This window comes from Castor canadensis, chromosome 1 (assembly GCF_047511655.1).
Source record: "Castor canadensis chromosome 1, mCasCan1.hap1v2, whole genome shotgun sequence".
In the NCBI taxonomy this organism is placed as follows: domain Eukaryota; kingdom Metazoa; phylum Chordata; class Mammalia; order Rodentia; family Castoridae; genus Castor; species Castor canadensis.
Window position 1 is genome coordinate 121,497,968 of NC_133386.1, and position 21,571 is coordinate 121,519,538.

Sequence of the window (21,571 nt, forward strand, 5' to 3'; positions counted from 1 at the left end):
GTTTCTCTGCGTTAAGGGCAACAAATGCTAACTAATTTTTTAGGTGTCTTACCTATCCTCACCCCACCCTTGTGTGCTAAAGCTTTTATCATGTGCTCAAAGTCCAATCCCCTTGTTGTGTTTGCCCTTGATCTAATGTCCACATATGAGGGAGAACATATGATTTTTGGTCTTTTGGACCAGGCTAACCTCACTCAGAATGATATCCTCCAGTTCCATCCATTTACCAGCGAATGATAACATTTCGTTCTTCTTCATGGCTGCATAAAATTCCATTGTGTATAGATACCGCATATTCTTAATCCATTCGTCAGTGGTGGGGCATCTTGGCTGTTTCCATAACTTGGCTATTGTGAATAGTGCCGCAATAAACATGGGTATGCAGGTGCCTCTGGAGTAACCTGTGTCACAGTCTTTTGGGTATATCCCCAAGAGTGGTATTGCTGGATCAAATGGTAGATCAATGTCTAGCTTTTTAAGTAGTCTCCAAATTTTTTTCCAGAGTGGTTGTACTAGTTTACATTCCCACCAACAGTGTAAGAAGGTTCCTTTTTCCCTCGCATCCTCACCAACACCTGTTGTTGGTGGTGTCGCTAATGATGGCTATTGTAACAGGGGTGAGGTGGAATCTTAGTGTGGTTTTAATTTGCATTTCCTTTATGGCTAGAGATGGTGAGCATTTTTTCATGTGTTTTTTGGCCATTTGAATTTCTTCTTTTGAGAAAGTTCTGTTTAGTTCACTTGCCCATTTATTGGTTCATTAGTTTTGGGAGAATTTAGTTTTTTAAGTTCCCTATATATTCTGGTTATCAGTCCTTTGTCTGGTGTATAGCTGGCAAATATTTTCTCCCACTCTGTGGGTGTTCTCTTCAGTTTAGAGACCATTTCTCTTGATGAACAGAAGCTTTTTAGTTTTATGCAGTCCCATTTATCTATGCTATCTCTTAGTTGCTGTGCTGCTGGGGTTTCGTTGAGAAAGTTCTTACCTATACCTACTAACTCCAGAGTATTTCCTACTCTTTACTGTATAAACTTTAGAGTTTGTGGTCTGATATTAAGATTCTTGATCCATTTTGAGTTAATCTTGGTATAGGGTGATATACATGGATCTAGTTTCAGTTTTTTGCAGACTGCTAACCAGTTTTCCCAGCAGTTTTTGTTGAAGAGGCTGCTAATTCTCCATCGAATATTTTTAGCTCCTTTGTCAAAGACAAGTTGGTTATAGTTGTGTGGCTTCATATCTGGGTCCTCTATTCTGTTCCACTGGTCTTCATGTCTGTTTTTGTGCCAGTACCATGCTGTTTTTATTGTTATTGCTTTGTAATATAGTTTGAAGTCAGGTATTGAGCAACACTCTCTTTATTAAAGACTTGGGTTCCATAGGTTGGCAGTTTTCCATATTACTATATATTTTTCATCCCTCAAGTTCTAAAATTGCCATCTTGAAATAAACAGGAAAAACTTGGGGAAAATCATCAGTAGCTAAAATTACTTTTGTTTTTATCCTGTTCCAGTCAGCAGCTATTAACAGTGGGATTCCCATGAATGCATCTATCCCAGGCACCCATCTGGGTAGCCCAGGGCTGAGAAATGTCCTTTGTTAATTACTCAGAGGAGACATCCACCTCCATGAGTGCTCAGGTTGCCAGCACACTGGAGGATGCTCAGAGCCTAGGGACACCCAGGCTGCCTGTAATTCACACAGAAGCTGAAGATGTTCTGTGCCTCAAAGCCAGACTGAGCTTCCTGGAGTTTCCAACCTTCTTGCCTTCCTTTGTGCCTCAAACAGTATGGTCCTCTTGTACTCGAACCTTGTCACACAGTTATTGAAGGCAGTGCCTCCCAGGCATCATTCATTCCCAGGGTTCTGCCTCCTTCTCAAAGAGCGAAGATTGAAACAAACCCAGCTGTGGAGCGCAGAGCACTTCTTGGCACTTACATTACTACCCAGTTGTCCGCATGGATCTGCTAGGGAACCAGAGCAGCATGTGCTCAGGGAGTCTCACATCAGCACCCCTCTCAGACTTGCCAGATTGGACAAGATCAGGCAGATATTAAGATTCATGTGTCTACAGGGCTTTTCAGTGCACAAGGATTCTGAGACTTGCCTTATTTGACCCTCACAGTCATTTTGCTATGGAGAAGTCATGGTCCCCATTTTACTGACAAGAAAACTAAGGCATAGAGAAGTGAAGTGACTTGCCCCAAATCATTTATCCAAAGGGGCCACTTTTCTGGGATCCAAGAGATCTGCATTTAAATCTCGTCACACCTTTACATCACTACCTGTTCATTTCACCTGCAGAACGATGATGCCCACCTGGTCGTGTAGCATGGGCATTAGGATAACATACCTGAAGAGCCTGCCAGGGTCCCTGGAACAGAGATACTCAAAAAAAGCTTATTGAACAAATGAATGGGTGTAACTGTTTTGTGACTTCTGTCCCTTTCCAGGCTTCCCTTGATCTCATTCTCATGGGATATTAGCTCTTGCAGGAAACATGGGAAATCTTTAGTCCCAACCTTGTATCACCAAAGACCCTTTTATTTTTGCCCCTACTCAGTGATCTATATAATGAAAGGTTTTCTACCTGCCAGATTTTATTTATGACTGCCTTCCTCTTTCAGCAATAAAAGGCACTGTAACTGCCAACATGCCTCCTAACGAACATGTACACCGGCATGGTGTCACTCTAGCTGTAATTAGATGCTAACGTTTTCTGGGCATTTACTGTGAACCAGGTGCCTCACTGGACCTGTTGCCAGCATTGGAATCCAGGGGATCTGACCCCTGAGCCTGCTCTACTCAATCCTCCGCAGCAGGATGAGGTACCATTTACTGAGCTTACACTTTGTGCCAGTAAACTCTGCCACACTAAATATGCATTCTTAGCTCATTGTTACAGCCAAGGTGGGAAACCGATAATGTCACTCCCTCCATTTCACAAGTAAGGAGTGAAACTCTAAGAAAGGAAGTAACTTGTGGACAGCCATGTGGCCAGGGAGTAGCCCTGGCACTGTGGCTGCAGAGCACATGCCTTAGCCCCTAGGCTAGGCTACCTTCCCCCTGACCTTTCTCTAAAATGTCCTTTGAGTCACTTGCAGCCTCATCCCTTGTCAGTGCTTTGGAAATCACTTGAAAGTCCCCACTCCAGCCTCAGGGACTCAGGGTTTAAGTGGGCAGGGCTAGGAAGAAGCACTTCCTGAGGCATCTAGATATACTTTCTGAAGCTACTGCGGGAGAATGCAGAGGGGTGAGCCTTGTGCTCATGCAAACAGATAAAAACCACTCCATCACCACTTAGAGCTGGAGAAAACGATTTCCACTGAAACTGAAAATGGGCTGCATTTCTGAGGAAGTTTTCTTCTTTGGAGTATCTCCTTTCTGAGTTGGTCTAGATCACTTCTGCCAGGAAATGTGGTGCTGCAATCCATTTGTTTACCATCACAACCCCCTGCCATGCACATTTTACCTCCTCACCAACAAACATCAATGAAAAATATTCATTGTGCATTTCCAGAGTCCCGGACGAGCAGGCCTTCTCTGTCAGGGTCCTGGTCCAGGAAGGTCCTGTTGCTTATCAGCTGTGGGATTTCATACAGCCACTTTGCCTATCTGGACTTCAGTGTCTTGGTTTATAAAATGAAGTCTTTATTTCAAAATCCCCAGCCAGGCCAATCCTTCAGGATCACTTACAGCTGTGATTAATATGCACTTTAAGATGTAATTTAAGAGTTAATTAAATTACACACATTTTAAAGGGTGATATTTTTGCATTGTGATCTTGCAGAACATGAAATCATATGCAAAAAAAAAAAAAGCTAAAAACATGGCTGAATAGTTCCTTAAGAAGTTCCAGATATATGGCTGTGCATGGTGGTATGCTCCTGTAATCCCAGCTACACGAAGCCTTAGGTAGAAAGATCACAGTCCTAGGCTGGCCCTGTGCAAAAATGCAAGATCCTATGGGAAAATGAGACATGTTGAAACTCTTCTAGGAATGGGGGGAGAAGAGGGGAGATAAAAGAGAATGATGGAGGAGGTGAATTCAATTATGATATATTGTAAGAACTTTTGTAAATGCCACATCGTAACTCAGTACAATAATAATGACAATAAAAAAATAAAATGACTCCAGGATTATAGGTTCAGCTTGGCCTATTTATCCTATGCACACCAACACAACCACCCCAACCTAATCTTCACAACCCCTAGACACTTTTTCCAACCAGGGCAATTTGAGGCTCATTAATACCAATGAGCATGATTTTTTAAACTTAAATTCATAGAGATGAACTTCAGATAAAATCAGTGCCTAGAAACCAACTCAATTCTTATCTTTTTTGTCTTGATTCATGCGATCAAAAGCCCTACAGTCATTTCCAAGTGGGATATGGCTTAAGCAGTAGAGTGCCTACTTTGCAAGCGTAAGCCCTGAATTCAAACCTAGTCTCCCTCTCCCCGCCAAAAAAGAAAGAAAGAAAAATGGGATTAGCAAATGCCCATGAAGGAGAAGGAAAAATCTTTTCTTCTACTCATTTTAGGATCTCCAGCTGGGGCCCCGTAAATTTGACTGGCCAAAGGCAGATTAACAGGAGGAATAAAAAAAAAAACAGAAGCTCAATACATGCATCTGTATGCGTAGGTGGGAGCACCCACACCCGTGCTTAAACACCATTTCAGACTAAAACAAAGGAAAGGGGGCTTGGGGCTTCTGAAGGGGGTAGATTCTGAGGTAGTGTCCAGAAAAAGTAGGGTAAACAGGGCTGTTAAGTAAGTTTCACTGTGAGATTTAAGTCAGTGCCTCCTGCATTGATAAGAGAAAAAACTAACCTAAAAAAGAGTCCCCCCTAGTATAGGAGAGGGAGGCATCTGTACAAATAGAAAAACTTTTTAATAAATGGAAACTTTTTTTACAAAAGGAAAACTTGTGCCTGATATTCTGAGTTTTTTCTGCACCTGCTGATTCTCAATGGCATTTAAGCTCAAAATAATCTCTAAAACAAGGAGACACACTTTGGGGTGGCATATGCTAGCAACCTTCACCTGGTACTTGCTCTCAAACTGTGAGTAAGTTAATTCAAATAATGCCTACACTGTTCCCTTCAATGTGGTGAACAGAGCCCTGCACTCCAAGCCTGGTGTATTCGCCTCTTCTCTGGCCCATGGGCCATCCTCCATGTGCTCAGTTCCCTGCCCTAAACCACAGGGCACAGCATCACCCAGTGGCCGACATAGTCCCGGGAGTGGCATACAGCAGAGAACCCACAAATCACCTTTGCTCCAACTCTCATCCTTTGTTACTCAACATTTTTTCATCTTTATCCCTCAGTCATCATCCTGTTGTTACTCATTTTTCCACCTCTTCATTTATTTAAAAGTAACATATTATGGACTAAGCCTGGGAATACGGTGGCAAACAATAGCAGAAATAGATTCAGACCTTGCCCTCGTGAAGCTTACAGTCTAATCAGAGGGAAGAATATAAAACAAAGAACCAGACAGCTTAATGTGCTAAGTTTGCATCTGCAAGGAAGAGGAACTTGGAGCATATGACAAGAAGCCTCTACTAGGACTTGGAAGCTATCAAAAGAATGATTAGAAATTAACTAACTGAAGAGTGAGGCAAGGCAGGATGTAAGAGGAGGAAGGAACTGTGTATGGACAAGCCTAGAGGTAGGAAAGACATAAGGAAGAGCATGGCACATGAAAGACTAGAAAGCCTCATTCTCTAGACCAGTGTGGTGGATGACAGGAAAACGAGAGGAATGAGCCTTTTTTTTTTTTTTGTCTTGTCTTGGTGTCATAGTGGTGGGAGATTAGATTATAAATTTGATTTTAGGCAGGTTAAGTTTGAAGTTCCTTTGACCCATGTCAGGTCGGCAGTTAAATATAGAGGTCCAAAATCAGGATCATTTTATTCCCCCAGGGTATATTTGCTAATGTCTGGAGACATTCCTGGTTGTCACAAGGGAGTGGGAGATGCAAATGACATGCAGTGGATGAGCCCAGTGATACTGCCAAGACTCCTGCAGTGCGCAGGTCAACTCCACTCATGCCCAGCAAAAAAATTGTCTAATGCAAAATGTCAGTAGTACCGAAGGTGAGAAACTGGTTTTCAGTTTCACTGGAGACTTAAGCAGGGGAACCCAGAGGAGAAGGAAGAAAATGCAAAGAAAGTGAAGTCACAGAAGCCAAAGTGTTGGTGGAGAAGTGAGTAAAAGTTAGCTGCCACTGAGAAGCTAGAGGAGATGGGAGCTGAAAAACAACCATTGCATTTAGCAACAGTAGTTTGGTAGCATGGTGTTGAGAAGAGATATTGGCAGAGGAATGAATGGGAGATGGAAAAACTGGAGTAGCTAGAGTAGGCAGCCCTTTTAAGAAGTTTGGCAATGAGTTTAGGCCATAGTGGCTCATGCTTGTAATCCCAGTTACTCAGCAGGCAGAAATCAGGAGGATTGCAGTTGGACCAGGTAAACAATTAGCAAGTCCCCATCTCACTAATGGCTGGGTGACATGGGCACTTGCCTGTCATCTCAGCTACATGGGAGGCATAAATAGGAAGATCACAATTCAGCTTACCCAGGCATAAATGCGAGACCCTGTTCAAAAAATAACTACAGCAGAAAGGGCTGGGGACATTACTCTAGTGGTAGAGCACCTGCCTAGTAAGTGCGAAGCTCTGAGTTCAAACCTCAATACCACCACCAAAATAAAAAAGAAGTTTGACAACAGAACGGAAAAGAAAGAACAGTTCTGGCACAGAATATGAAAGCTAAAAATAGCTTGTGATTCTGTGATATTTTTATTGTTGTTTAATTTTTTTATTTTGAAAACTCTCAAACAGGGGTGAAGACATGATTACTATAATGGACCTTTATGTACCCCAAATTCTATAGGATCTGTGTTCAGTTTTGTTTCTCTGAAGAGTATTTTTTGTTCTAGGAGACCAAACTTAATTGGACTCAAATTCCAAACTCTGTCTCTCCAAATCAGCAGTAACTAAAATCTCTGCTCCGTCCTTCTAGCTTTCAGCTGCAACTTTTTTTTTTTGCCAGTCCCCTGTGTATGCATAGTTCAATGGTCAGCCGATGATTTAGGCAGATTTTATGCACAGATTTGGGAATGCGTCACCTTCACTTCCCAGCTGCTCTTCTAACCCCAGCTCTATTTTCTGACTCCTATGGCTAGTAAGACTCTGACTTTCTGTCCCCTAGTGTTGCTTGAAGACTGGGAATGCCCTCCAGCAAAAGGGTACAAATTAGCAAATCTCAGGAGGTATAATTCCCATGCTGGTGGAGTGGCTCAAGTGGTAGAGTACCTGCCTAGCAAGTGGGAAGCCCTGAGTTCAAACCCTACTACGAAAGGGAAAAAAAATCCCAATTAAAAGAAAAAGAGGTATAATTCCTGCTTTTGCAGATGGATTCCCCTCCAGTTTCTGTCACCATTTGGCCAACCTCCATTGCCATAAATAAACAAACACACATTCCTAATGTGATAATAATACAAGTTGTTTACAAATGAATAATTTTATTATTGTTATCTGCGGTATGATTATTCTATCCAAGCTACTATGTCCCTACCAGAAGCTGGAAGTCTTGATTTGTTTTTAGGATGATAAAGGCTTGGGCATGTTTAAAGGTTGATGGGAAATTAATGAAAGGTTAATTAATTAATGAAAGGTTGATGGGAAATCTCAAGGAGAGAGAGAGAGAAGAGAGAAAGGGTCCACACACACCACACGCACACACACAAACAGGTATACGTACATTCTCTCACCCCTGATGCCAGGGTAGAAGACTTACACCCACATATCTAAGATCTAAACATTAAAAGTTGTAAATCTACCTAATAAACTGTTAAAGAAGATGTGTAGTATTATCCTACACTTACAAATATACCTTCGGATGATCTAAAAGCCAATTTGGGATTTGGAATTCTCAGATTCCGGTGGTTCAGGGAAAACTGTCCCACACCACCCTATTCCCATCCCAGCTACTTCCCCACTTCAGGGGCCTTGTGCACATGTGTCTGGACATCCCCACCCACAGGTCCAAGCTTCACTCACAGTCCCTGGTCTAGGGTCTAGCCACTGGTCTGTACTGGAGAAGAGATGCGTGCAGTTCCTGAAGCAGTATTAGGATCATCCAGTCAGGGAATTCTGGGCTCTTAGGTACTTGGTCTAGAAGAAAGAAGAGAGAGTATGGTTTCTAGAGTACACAGGGTGCAGGTGAGTACACACTTGGCCTGATGCATTCCTTGTCTTACGCAGAGTTGCAATTAGAGGAGGGCCAGCTCAGGACCATCTAAAGTGTTGGGGTTTTGGGAAGGGATCTCTTTTGCTCCGGTTTATGTGCAAAACTAAGCAATGCAATGATACCCAGTACGCACAGTCTTTGCTCTGTTTCTAGTCTGACCACCTGGTTTCTCTATATGTGTGTTTGTTTCTCTAGTGGGCTGTTTATCACCATCCATGACAGAGGCCACATTGGAACAATGCTGAACTCTTGGCCAGAAGAAAACATTAAGGTATGATCCTGTTTTCATTGCTATTGCTCTACTTTTTTTTTTTTTAGTTTATATCTATTTTGGTTTTTTTTTTCATTTTTCTTTTATTATTCATATGTGCATATAAGGCTTGGTTCATTTCTCCCCCCTGCCCCCACCCCCTCCCTTACCACGCACTCCTCCCCCTTCCTCTCCCCCCCCAATACCCATATTGCTCTACTTTTTGATGACTCCTTTCAGCCTGCATCAGTCATTTCCACCTATAAAATGAGCCATTATGACACTGAAGACAGCATACTGTCCCCATTCCCACGACCAGCCCACAGACCTGCTGTAGCCAAACATGAGTGTACTACAGAGCAGAGATTTACGTTAGCCAGACGCCCATGTGAAATTGCTCCATACTGTGATGATGAGATGAGATGAAATGTTCAGTACGCATTGAGTACCTGTTAAATATATGGAGCTAAGTCAGACACAGACTTAGTTCTAGAATAAGTGACATGTCATAAAGAAAATAAGACAGACGCCAAAGACTAACAAGGTGGAGCTTGATCAAAGATTAATGAAGTACACAGAGCTGAGAGTGTTCAAGCAAGCAGAAGCAACGTTTACAGTGAAGCAAATCTGGTGTGGTTTCAAGGGGAAAATGACATTGGAACTGGGCCTTCCACTGATAGTAGAGTTTGGACATCACAGAGACAAGGATGTAGGTGAGGACTTTCTGCACAAACAGAAAAAGCTCATGATGGGCAGTATCCTCCCACTTGGGTAGATGACCTGGCACTTCTTCCTGAAGATCAGTTTCACTCAAAGAACTTAAGGAGGAAACATTTTTATATAACAAATGGGATATAATATGGAATGCAGATGTGATAGTTTTTAAATATAAAATATCCAGCATTGTAGAAATTTATGAGCCTCTGGCTAAATCCCAGATCTCCTGCCATAGGACTTCTATGGGAGAGTTGGGGTACAGGGGGAGGGGGAGCTCTGACATCTCAGATCACTGTCATTTCTGGAATAACATAGGTGAGGCTGCTGGCTGCTTCTGGCACATGAGCCAAAAGGGGCTGGAGCTGACCAAGTACACTGTAAATAACTCTCAGAGCAAAGGTTCACAGCACCCTGCCTTGCCTGAGAGGCTATGACACTCTACTGCTTTGTCTCCAGGTCCTCTCTCCTTCCTCCCCTTCCAGTTCCCTGAGCTCCCTCACTCCTCTCCAAAGGGCAGCCAATACAGCTTCTTTCTACCTACTTCTTTTTGTGTTCCACCACTGCTGGCTTTCTCTGGGAAGTGTCAGTGTGTAGAACTAGAGCAGAAGGAGGGCAGGTCCTTGGCTCTCAGGAGCCAGGCTCCAGTCATAGCCAAAGCCCTTGTACTTCAGTCCTGGTCATGATGAATAATTTATTTTGTGCATCTCTGTCTGGATGTGATATTGCTCTGTGCTTCTCTGTCCTGCTTATCTGCTTAGATGGACAGGCAACTGGCTGCTTGCCCACTCTACAGTACTGCAGAGTGGACCACCTCTATCCTTATTCCCATTTCACTTTGGAGAAGTCTGGAGATCAGGTTCAATGATTATGAGAGGAAGCAGCTCTGACTTTGCAACAGACAGATGTGAGCTCTGGTCCTGAAACTCTGCTCACCTGAGAAGCTTTGTATTCTTATTGTGAAGATTGTTTGTAAATGTTGAAGGACTCTTGAGTGGACATTGTCACCGGAGGTGGCAGAGGCAGATGTAGCCCTCCACAGTAGCTCAGGGATTAAGTACAACCATGGAGGTGTCTTTCCTGGAAATCAAAAGCCATAATTGAGCAGTTTGACAGTTTAGCCCCCATTAGTGATTGTTGAGAATTTTAAATTTATAGGCAACATTTTAAAATCTGGAGACATCATTTAAAAAATAAATATCACAGCACTTAGATTTTTGGCTTCTCTGGAAAAACCAGATGCTCTGAATATTGGGCCTACGGTTGAGCATATAAACAAGACAGCCAGGGCTGACTGGACTGTTCGTTGCTTATCCCACACCCTTCCTCTCCCCCATTCCCCAGGCTCACTCAGGAAGTTCCTTTCCCTACACCCAAGGTGCCCTTTCCAAAGTTCCCAATGTTCCAAGCTTTAGTCTTTCTTGTCTCGTATGTATTTTTTCCAGTTCCCTTAAAGAGGAGGCAAAAGTCTCCCTGCCTAGGTAAGGAATTCCACTTATCATCCCTTACAGGACATTTTGGCCATTTCATCAGTTCTCACAGGCCCTATGATCAGAGTGCAGGAAGGGCTGCTTCTGAAACCCTTGAGGAGGGTCTTAAAGAATGGATAGGAGTGTTTTTTGCTGTGATAAGCTTGCTGAGGTTAAGTGACTTGCCCAAGGTCACCCTGGCCGTTGCCCAACCCAGAGCCTGCTACTTAGCTTCATCTCCCCCAGCAGCTGAGTGGGAGGCAGTTTCTCAAGGCTCAGATGTCTTCTGGGCCCTAATGCTGCTGGCGCCAGGCTAGGGAGAATGATGAGTTTGGAGGGTCTTCTGAATCAACTTGGAAGGTAAAAAATAAACTCTGTGGGTTTCCAGCTAGAAAGTAGAACTGCAAGCTGAGATGTAGGCTGTAAGGGAAATGGAGCTAAAACCCGGGACTGAAGTTCTGTGGGCCTTTCTTGTTCAAAGAGGAGGCAGCAGGCTGCACCAGGCCACCCAGAGCTGTCCAGCATAAATCACAAAAGAGGAGTGAGAATTGTTTTTCTGACTCTTTCCCACAGTGTTCATTGCCTACAGCCAAGGGGAGGGTTCAGCTGAGAATCACCTTCCTCCCCCTAAATGTCTCCTCCACTCCAGTCCCAACAGCTTCTGGGGAAGAGGTGCTGACAGGCATCTGGGTAATGGAGCCAAGGACACACGCTCTGCCACAGGCACCAGCCACATAATTGTTTAAACTTGGACAAGATTACTAGGACCAAGTTCCTGCCTATCCAGGAACCAAGTCCCTGGCCCCTGTTGTCTTAAACCTCAGTCTGTGCTCAGTGTCAGAGATTGGGTTTCCCTGGAAGTAGTCTGTGGGGTAGAAATTAGCATATTAGAAAGTACTCTTGGACCCACACCTGTGAAAGGGAAGAAGGTAGGCTAGAGCAAAGGGAAAGACTGGGCTGCAGTGAGGTCACAGGAAGGCTTGGCTGAGCCCATGAGGAGCTTTGGTTGCTGGGCTGGGCTGGACCTTCAAGTCAAGCAAGCTGGTCTTTGGACTTCTGCAATGGTCAGTCATGGGCTGCAGGCTGTCCTTGGAATGGGGTGTGGCTCTGGGCAAGGTGGCTTTCTTCAGCAGAGGAGATCCCCAGATGGGTTAACAGCTAAGGGCAATGCTGGAGAAATAACTCCCACATTTCTGAGGGACCATCTTAGGCAGCACATCATGGTACCCACCTCATGCCACATTATGCTAAGTGCTTTGGTCAGATTAACTCACTGAATTCTCTTGACAACCCTGTAAGGGGAAGGGATAATTATAATCTCTGTTTCATAGACAAGTAAGATGAGAGGTTAGGATCTTTGCAAGTGAGGAGTAGAACCAAAAATTGAAACTAAGGAAGTGTGTAGTGATTTATGTTGGGCAGGAGTGGGGAGAAGAAAAGGAAAGGAAGACAGCCAGTAGGAGCAGAAAGCGAAAGATGAGAGGAAGTGAAACAAAAGGAAAAGGACAGAGAAGGTTGTACACACAGAACTGTGGGAAGCCCACGACCATTCCTACAACTCTAAAGAAGCCCCAGAGCAAAAAGGGAATCATGATCCTCACAGCAGTCCTACTGGGTTCACCTAAGCTAAGAGACATTTCTAGTAAGTCTAAAAAGGTTATACATCTGAGGTGGGCAGGCAAAGAAGAGCGTGGAACACCATCCCCCATGTCTCCTCCTAGTCATCTGAAAGACAAGGGAGTCATGACTTACAAAACTTCCAAACAAGAAAATGTGTTTCTGACACATTTACAATCCAAGGATGCCGCACAGGCTTTTCCCTAAGCCGTTTGACAATCTATTGAACTAATGACTCCCAGCATTAATTCTAATGGTGTTAATGAAAAATGGAATGTAGCATCTTCTCTCTGAACTTGTTCATTTATGCCAGCTCTGAATTCTGTCCAGTGCAGAAGTCACTTTATGCTCTACATTGGAGCTCATATTAGTTAGCATTTATTGAGAACATATCACATTGCAAGCACCAAGCTAAGTGCTGCAGAATCAAAGATGACACTGTTACTTGCCCCTAAAGAGCTTAAAGCTTACTATGAAAGAAAAGGAAATGTATATAACTATAAAACAAGGAAGAGAGTGAGAGGTGCTGTGGACAAGGAAAATACTTTAGAAAGTCAGAGAAGGGAGTGACAACTTCCAGCAGAGAAGTTTCATGGAAGGAGGCACCTTTTGAAACATTCCTTAAAACTTACAACAATGGCAGAATTTGGATCTAGGAAATGAAGAGTTTGTGGAGTAAAGTGTCATGTATTCAAGAAAGCACAAACCTCGAACAAAATTGCAAATATTTTAGTTAGGATGGAATATGAAGATGAAGGGGAAATTTGAAGGGCAGATTGTACCGAGTCCATGAAAATTTTCTATGTCAGGCTAAGGTATTTGAACTTCATTTTATAGGGATAAGGAGCCACTGGAGGTTTAGGGCAAGAAAGTGATCCATCTGGATGTGCTTTGGAAACATGAAATGAAATGGGGACTATCCGAGAGTACAGAGAGCAGTGGCTGGTTCAAGGCAGTAGCAATGGTACAAAGACCACAGAACAGATGCAAGAAATATGGATGCCAGAAAAAATCAACAGAACCTGGCTGCCAACTGACCATGGTTGAGTAATGACAAAGAGGAATTAAAGCAAATTGGATGGTTTTGACCTTGGAAGATGTGAAGAAACAGGAGAGAGGGCCACAAAGGAAAAATGCTCAAAAAGGGTAGGAAGGAAAAGAAGATTCATTTAGTTACATACTGGTAGAATTTGAAGGGAGTATTGGAAATCTAAGTGGTAGTGTCCAACAGTCAGCTACAAGTGTCATCCACTTAGGAGACACCAGTAGAAGCCTTTGGGATGGATGACGGTATCAAGGGAAAATGCTTTAAGCTTTGCATAGCTAGACTTTCTTAAAAGTTGTATTTTTCTTTTGGTCTCTCTTTCATTCATTCATTTGACAGATAATTATTGCACGATCTTTCTGTGATAATGCTGAGCTGAGCAAGAGAGATAAGAAATAAAGTCTAATGTTTGTCCCAAATAATAACCATCATTATAATCATAAGAGCAGTGACCATTTACTGATCATCCTTACTTTTGCTCATGAGCCACATATTATTTAATTTCACCTTTATAACAATCTGATGGGTTATTATTATTATTATATACATTTTTTAATTAAAGCTCCAAAAATTTATCTATTTGCCCACGATTACATATGGCACATTATCAAGGAGCCTAGATTCAAATACTGTTTGAATCCCTAGGATTGTAGGAATAAAGCCCTGAATAGCTGATTTCATATGTTTAGTTTCATGTTACTCATTAACTCCTCAGCAGAGAGGATTTTGAGAGAATGGGAACCAAAATAAAGAAGCTTTGATTGAGAAAGATAGTAGATTCCCAGAGTTTGGGCCTCTGGGGACTGATGAGGGCCCAGGCTCCAAGTGAGAAAGCTGCCAGGAGGAGGTTAGAGTCAGGCTGGGAGCCAAGAGCACAGGTGCTTTAGCCCAGTGGAATGGAATGGTAGAAAGATCACTGAACCCGAAACCCAGAGCCTGGTTGGCATCTTGTACTTCCACATGCACACACAGGTGAATTTGGTAAGTCACCAGCCTTTCTGAGACACCTAATATGCAAGCATCAACCCAGCGCCCAGCACCGGCTGATAATTAAGATCTGAGTGGAACATGAAAGCTTGAGCTTCAGTTTGCTCACCTGGGAAACAGGATTAGAGATCTCAGACCTGTCCAGGCTGGACAGAGGCTCAGATGAGGTCGGACACAGGTTGTGAGCACTCACCACAAACTAAGAGGAAATACCATGACATCATGGGTCTGCTGTACTCTCCAGAACTCCTTTGCAGAAGTCTAGAAGTAGTTTTAGAATTTCTGCAACTGTTTCTACCAAAAGGCAGCAGCAGTCCTGGAGACAGAATAGAAGTAAGAGGATACCATGAGCCCTTTGGGTACTCGATCATAAACTCTTCTTGGGGTATGAATGGGTGCTTTATCCCCAGCACCCAGAATTAAACTAAGCCCCATGGCACCCACTGGCAACACGCATGGAGGTCAACCAGGACATACATAGCTCAAGGCTGGTCCTAAACCCTTGTCCAAATCCATGCTCCAATGGAGCGATGAGTGGCCAACCAACTTAACTCTTAGAAGTGGAGGGAGTCCATCATCGTGAGCAAGTTGGAGTGGCCTATAAACAACTTCACTGGCACCCTGAGAAGTTGTCCTTGGTCTGACATTCATGACCCTTCATTGTCTGACTCCTGACTGACTTTCCATTCGTTCCTTTCGTGTAACCTATACCTCCTTCTTCCATACGTACATCCAACGTATCCCCTACCTCTATCCTGGATCTTAACTTCCTTTTGTATCAAATTCCGTTCTCCCCACCTGCATCCTTATAGTCTCCATCTGTCCCAGGTTTGGCAGGTGTCCCCTCACTCACAAAAGGTTACCTTACAGGAAGTTATGCTACAGGAGGCTGTCACTCTCCGCTGCCCTTGGTGCTGTTCTGCTATGCTCAAGCCTCTGTTCCAAGGTCATTCCAATTGTCAGTATACAAGTTCCATGTCTGTTTAGCCTTTTAGCTCTTTAGGAGCTCGGTCCATGCATACTTGTTTTTTAGATTAGCTAACTGAAGTTCTTTCCCCCAGGATCTGGCACAGTGTCTTATGCAAAGTAGTTGCTCATAAATGAATGAATAAGGGAACATCCATCATAATCATATAATTATGTCTGTCATTGTCACCAGCTCCATCAGCATCTAAATTTACAGTAGGTAAGCCCTGAATTATCACTGTATCTACTGCATACTTAGCCAGGCTAACCTCACTCAGAATGATGTTCTCCAATTCCATCCATTTACCAGTGAATGATAACATTTCGTTCTTCTTCATGGCTGCATAGAATTCCATTGTGTATAGATACCACATTTTCTTAATCCATTCGTCAGTGGTGGGGCATCTTGGCTGTTTCCATAACTTGGCTATTGTGAATAGTGCTGCAATAAACATGGGTGTGCAGGTGCCTCTGGAGTAACCTGTGTCACATTCTTTTGGGTATATCCCCAAGAGTGGTATTGCTGGATCAATGGTAGATCAATGTTTAGCTTTTTAAGTAGCCTCCAAATTTTTTTCCAGAGTGGTTGTACTAGTCTACATTCACACCAGCAGTGTAAGAGGGTTCCTTTTTCCCCACATCCTCACCAACACCTGTTGTTAGTGGTGTTGCTGATGGCTATTCTAACAGGGGTGAGGTGGAGTCTTAGTGTGGTTTTAATTTGCATTTCCTTTATTGCTACAGCTGGTGAGCATTTTTTCATGTGTTTTCTGGCCATTTGAATTTCTTCTTTTGAGAAAGTTCTGTTTAGTTCACTTGCCCATTTCTTTATTGGTTCATTAGTTTTGGGAGAATTTAGTTTTTTAAGTTCCCTATATATTCTGGTTATCAGCCCTTTGTCTGATGTATAGCTGGCAAATATTTTCTCCCACTCTGTGGGTGTTCTCTTCAGTTTAGAGACCATTTCTTTTGATGAACAGAAGCTTTTTACTTTTATGCAGTCCCATTTATCTATGCTATCTCTTAGTTGCTGTGCTGTTGGGGTTTCGTTGAGAAAGTTCTTACCTATACCTACTAACTCCAGAGTATTTCCTACTCTTTACTGTATCAACTTTAGAGTTTGTGGTCTGATATTAAGATCCTTGATCCATTTTGAGTTAATCTTGGTATAGGGTGATATACATGGATCTAGTTTCAGTTTTTTGCAGACTGCTAACCAGTTTTCCCAGCAGTTTTTGTTGAAGAGGCTGCTATTTCTCCATCGAATATTTTTAGTTCCTTTGTCAAAGACAAGTTGGTTACAGTTGTGTGGCTTCATATCTGGGTCCTCTATTCTGTTCCACTGGTCTTCATGTCTGTTTTTATGCCAGTACCATGCTGTTTTTATTGTTATTGCTTTGTAATATAGTTTGAAGTCAGGTATCATGATACCTCCAGCATTGTTCTTTTGACTGGGTATTGCCTTGGCTGTTCGTGGCCTCTTGTGTTTCCATATAAATTTCACGATAGATTTTTCAATCTCTTTAATGAATGTCATTGGAATTTTGATGGGAATTGCATTAAACATGTAGATTACTTTTGGGAGTATAGACATTTTTACTATGTTGATTCTACCAATCCATGAGCATGGGAGATCTCTCCACTTTCTATAGTCTTCCTCAACCTCTGTCTTCAGAAGTTTATAGTTTTCCTTGTAGAGGTCTTTCACATCTTTTGTTAGGTTTACACCTAGGTATTTGATTTTTTTTGAGGCTATTGTAAATGGAATTGTTTTCATACATTCTTTTTCCATTTACTTATTGTTAGCGTATAGAAATGCTAATGATTTTTCTATGTTGATTTTATATCCTGCTACCTTGCTGTAGCTATTCATGATGTCTAGAAGCTTCTGAGTAGAGTTTTTGGGTCTTTAAGGTATAGGATCATGTCATCTGCAAATAGGGATATTTTGACAGTTTCTTTACCTATTTGTATTCCTTTTATTCCTTCTTCTTGCCTAATTGCTCTGGCTAAGAATTCCAGTACTATGTTGAATAGGAGTGGAGATAGTGGGCATCCTTATCTGGTTCCTAATTCTAGAGGGAATGGTTTCAGTTTTTCTTCATTAAGTATAATGCTGGCTGTAGGTTTGTCATATATAGCTTTTATAATGTTGAGGAACTTTCCTTCTATTCCTAGTTTTCTTAGAGCTTTTATCATGAAATGGTGTTGGATCTTATCAAAGGCTTTTTCTGCATCTATTGAGATGATCAAGTGGTTTTTGTCTTTGCTTGTGTTAATGTGGTTTATTATGTTTATTGATTTTCGTATGTTGAACCACCCCTGCATTCCTGGGATGAAGCCTACTTGGTCGTGGTGAATAATCTTTTTGATGTGTTGTTGAATTCGGTTTGCCATTATTTTGTTGAGGATTTTTGCATCACTGTTCATTAAGGAGATTGGCCTATAGTTCTCCTTTTTGGAGGTGTGTTTGCCTGGTTTTGGGATAAGTGTAATACTGGCTTCATAAAATGTGAACACTTGCTTTTCATTATGTCTTTCCCTCCCTGTCCCTCATCCCAAGTCTCAGGCTGAGTGTCTGTTTAGTTTCTTTGAGGGTGAGTGGCTATATGTGATTTCTCTCCAGCCATTTCTGCAGCTCCCATCCCAAACCTCAGATGGCAAGGCAGGTGTCTTTCTGTCATTTCACCTCAGTGGGGTTTCTCACCAGCCTGCCAGAAAGGACCAGCCTCCTACAGCTGATGATCAATCCTCTGGTCTTATCCCAAATAGTTTCATACCTTGCAAAGTCAGTGGGTGTCCAATTGACAAGCCTGACTGCCAAGGCATTGAAATGAGTACTTTGTCACAGGAGGCACTGACCCTAATTGATAGCACCCTGCTATGTTTTTCAGGCCGTGGTGGTGACTGATGGGGAGCGCATATTGGGCCTGGGAGACCTGGGTTGCTACGGCATGGGCATCCCTGTGGGCAAGCTGGCCCTATACACAGCATGTGGAGGGGTGAACCCACAGCAATGCCTCCCTGTTCTGCTGGACGTCGGGACCAACAATGAGGTAACAGGCTGTCTGGACTGGGTGTTCTGGGACCAGAGGGAGCTGGAGGGTGGATGGCTTGGGGAGCATTTTTGTGGGTGAGATGGTTATATCCACATAGCAATGAGCCATTTCTTTCCTGGCATCCCCTTGAAAGGCCACTCCCCTATTCACAGTTTTGAAGTGGATGACCTTCCTCCTTTCTTGTTGCCTACCTCATGCAGCCCCCTTCCACTTCTGTGTCCCCTTGCTCCTTCTTCTACCTCTATGAGGATTTCTATGCTTAGGATATCGGCTACAAGAGCTTCCTTTCATCTCTGGCAACTTCCATTCACCTTGAGGCCACTTTCTGACCCATTGGTGGAGAGAGCTGTGCTTGGCAGCTCTCACTGTGAAGCGAAAGGGTGTTTTTCAGCATTTTCAAGGCAAGCTGCTTCAGAGGAAGGGTTAAAACTTAAAGCAGCATGGCCAGGAGCTGAAATGTCTGAATCAGGCACAGCAGTGTCCAGCAAACCCAGTGAGAAAAACTGAGCCACTATGGGTGAGATTTGCCTGCAGGATTCCAGCTGGTTTGAGATCAAAGAAGCTCAAACCCTAGCCAAGAATTTGTCTGCTCTGAATACCACTATGGGACACAGCGTTTGCACATGTCTGTGATTCTCAGCCCCGTGTCTCTGTATCAGAAAAAAAAGTGTCTGAGAATTCCTTCTTAACGACATTTATTTTGGGGTTTAAGATCAGTGCATATTCTTTTGAAAATTAAAATCCAGAGAAGCATTAAAAATAACATATATCAGTCACATGATCAATGCTTATCACATTTTTACATTTCCTTCCAGCCTTTTTCCCCCGAAGCACTTATAAAACAAAAATTGGATTTATATTGCATATACAGTTTTTTATTCTACTTTTTTGCAGCTTAAAATATGTCATGAGTCCTCTCCCAGGTCATTAGCCATTATTCCACAGTGTCTCTTTAATAGCTGCCTGGTATGTCATAACTCACATAAGAAACCCCACACAATTGGACATTGGGTGGTTTCTGGGCTTATTGCAAAGATGAATTGTGCTCTGCTACCCATTTTGCATATCAAGCTCTGTCCCTTTCTGTGATTACTTCCTTAGGATAAATTCTATTGTTGATTCACATTGTCAAAAAAAGGTAATACACATTTGCATTCTGTAGTGATCTCTCTCAAGACTTGCAAAGCCTTTTTGCATGAACTTCCTCTTCCTTAGACATCATATGTTCCCATTTCTAAAGAATGAGCACTGTAATGCTTAGTAAGGAATGATGCCTTGTCAGGCTTTGTCCAGAGATGCCATCAAATGACAGAGCACTGGGCAAACCCTGATTAAGAGTTGGGAAATCTTGGGGGTGGAGGTGAGATGAGGGAGAACAAGGGGGATGGGAGAGGACTGGACTGGACTGAGGAGCAGGGAGTCTGCTCCCAGTACCACGTCATATCTTTAGACTTCATAATATCTGGACCAGGTTACTGAGCATCCTCCCACCTCTAAAGGCTCTTCCTGTCTACGTGCCTCTGTTCCAGTTTAGGACATGGAAGGCTGGATGGTGGCACAAGCCTTACAGCTGCTCAGTGAGACCAGTTTGCAAGTTTGGCCTGCACAGTGTCTCCACCACCACTAACCACCGCCCCCTGCCCGCCGCCCCCCACCAGATGTTTGATTTCATACCAGACAACAATTAAAATTATCCTCCAGCCTCAAAAAGCCCCAAAGATGGATGAGTGTAGCAAACCTTATTTTAGTTATTCTTCCCATCCATCATCTCCTGCTGTGTCCCAATTGTATTTAATCTGACCTTCACTCCCTCTCCTAAAAGCCAGCCCCAGGCAAGAGTGTTTAATTCTTAGGTCATTGCTTCATCCCCGGAAAGGGTGTTGGTTGCCTCTAGCAGGTACTTTAGAATTCTTTGTTGTTGAAGGTCCAGCACTCAGAAATGATCAGTTGAAGGCTGATCTCGATTTGTGACAAACCCACCAGAAAAGAGGTTCAGAGACGAACTATAGTCATGGACCAGGACCTGACACCCAGTTTGAGCCTAACAATAGCCCTGTGAATGGAGCGCCTGTCATCACCCTCTTGTTCCAGTTGAGGAAACTAAGGCCAAAGAGTTTAATTTTCTTAAAAAAAAAAAAATCTTCTAGAAGTGGCAGGACAGGGATCCTAACTGGAGCCTCTGATCCTCTCCCACATCCTATTCCTGCTGGGGTTTCAGTCGTTTTAGAAATAAAGATCATCTCTTGACTTTCACATTTTCATACTAAAGTAACTTTAGAATATTAGTCAAAATTTTTAAAGAAAAAGGAAATGGCATTTCTTTCACACTACTACCTAAGTGTCCTGTCCCTTTCCAATATTTATCTATGCATATGTACAGATGTAATTATTACCTAGTTGTAATCATAATGTACCTGTAATTTTGTTCTAATATTTCAAGATTATTTTGTGAGCACTTTCTCTTTACTTAGTTATTGCATGTTTAGTAGGAGTCAGTTACTCTGCTGGGCATGAAGGAGATAAATAAGGGCCAGGACTGGGTGGAATAGTCTAGTCAGTGATTCAATCCTGTCACCTAATTGCTCACTTTAATGGGTCCTGTGCTACATCTACTCAAAGTTTCTGCTTCTCCCCCGACTGTTTCACTCAGAACATGAGAATTCAAAGTTGTAACATGAACTAACATTAGGAAGACATAATTTATCTCTCATCAAATGGATTTACTATGTCATCTCCCACACTACAGTTCTTTTTTTAAATGAATCAGTTTGCAACATTTCCTCCCCAAGCAAGAGGGAGGCTCCATCTTGCAAATTCTGTTTCCCACAGCAGTTCAAGGAGGGTACTGTTACGAGGAGTCTTAGTGTCAAAGTAACTGCATCATCTGTGTGTGTGTGTGTGTGTGTGTGTGACTCTATAAAAACTCCAGAGGCAACAGGAGCTTTGATCAGAGTCAAAGAAAACACCCCTCCAGGTTTCCTGTTGGAAGAAAACATCTGCTGTCTGTAGCCCTGAAGCTGAGTCACTTTTACCTGCCATCACCAAGGAGGCCTGGGAAAATAAACATGTAGGGCAGTGCTCCCATGAAGAAAGGAAATCCCACGGTTAAGTTTCAGGGGGAAAGGGATGGGAGCCCCTGTCCTTCATGGCTACTTAGATGGAACAAAACACATGACAGTCACACTGTCCAAGTTAGAAGGGACCT

General features: G+C 42.8%; 1 protein-coding gene across 1 annotated transcript in view; it reads left to right on the top strand.

The window, feature by feature from the left end:
* Positions 1-21,571, top strand: part of Me3 (malic enzyme 3) — a 224,778-nt gene that overhangs the window by 130,010 nt on the left and 73,197 nt on the right. The window contains exons 4-5 of the mRNA XM_074065995.1: positions 8,455-8,530; positions 18,202-18,363. Of these exons, the coding sequence (XP_073922096.1) occupies positions 8,455-8,530; positions 18,202-18,363 (238 nt within the window). The remainder of the gene's footprint in view (positions 1-8,454; positions 8,531-18,201; positions 18,364-21,571) is intronic.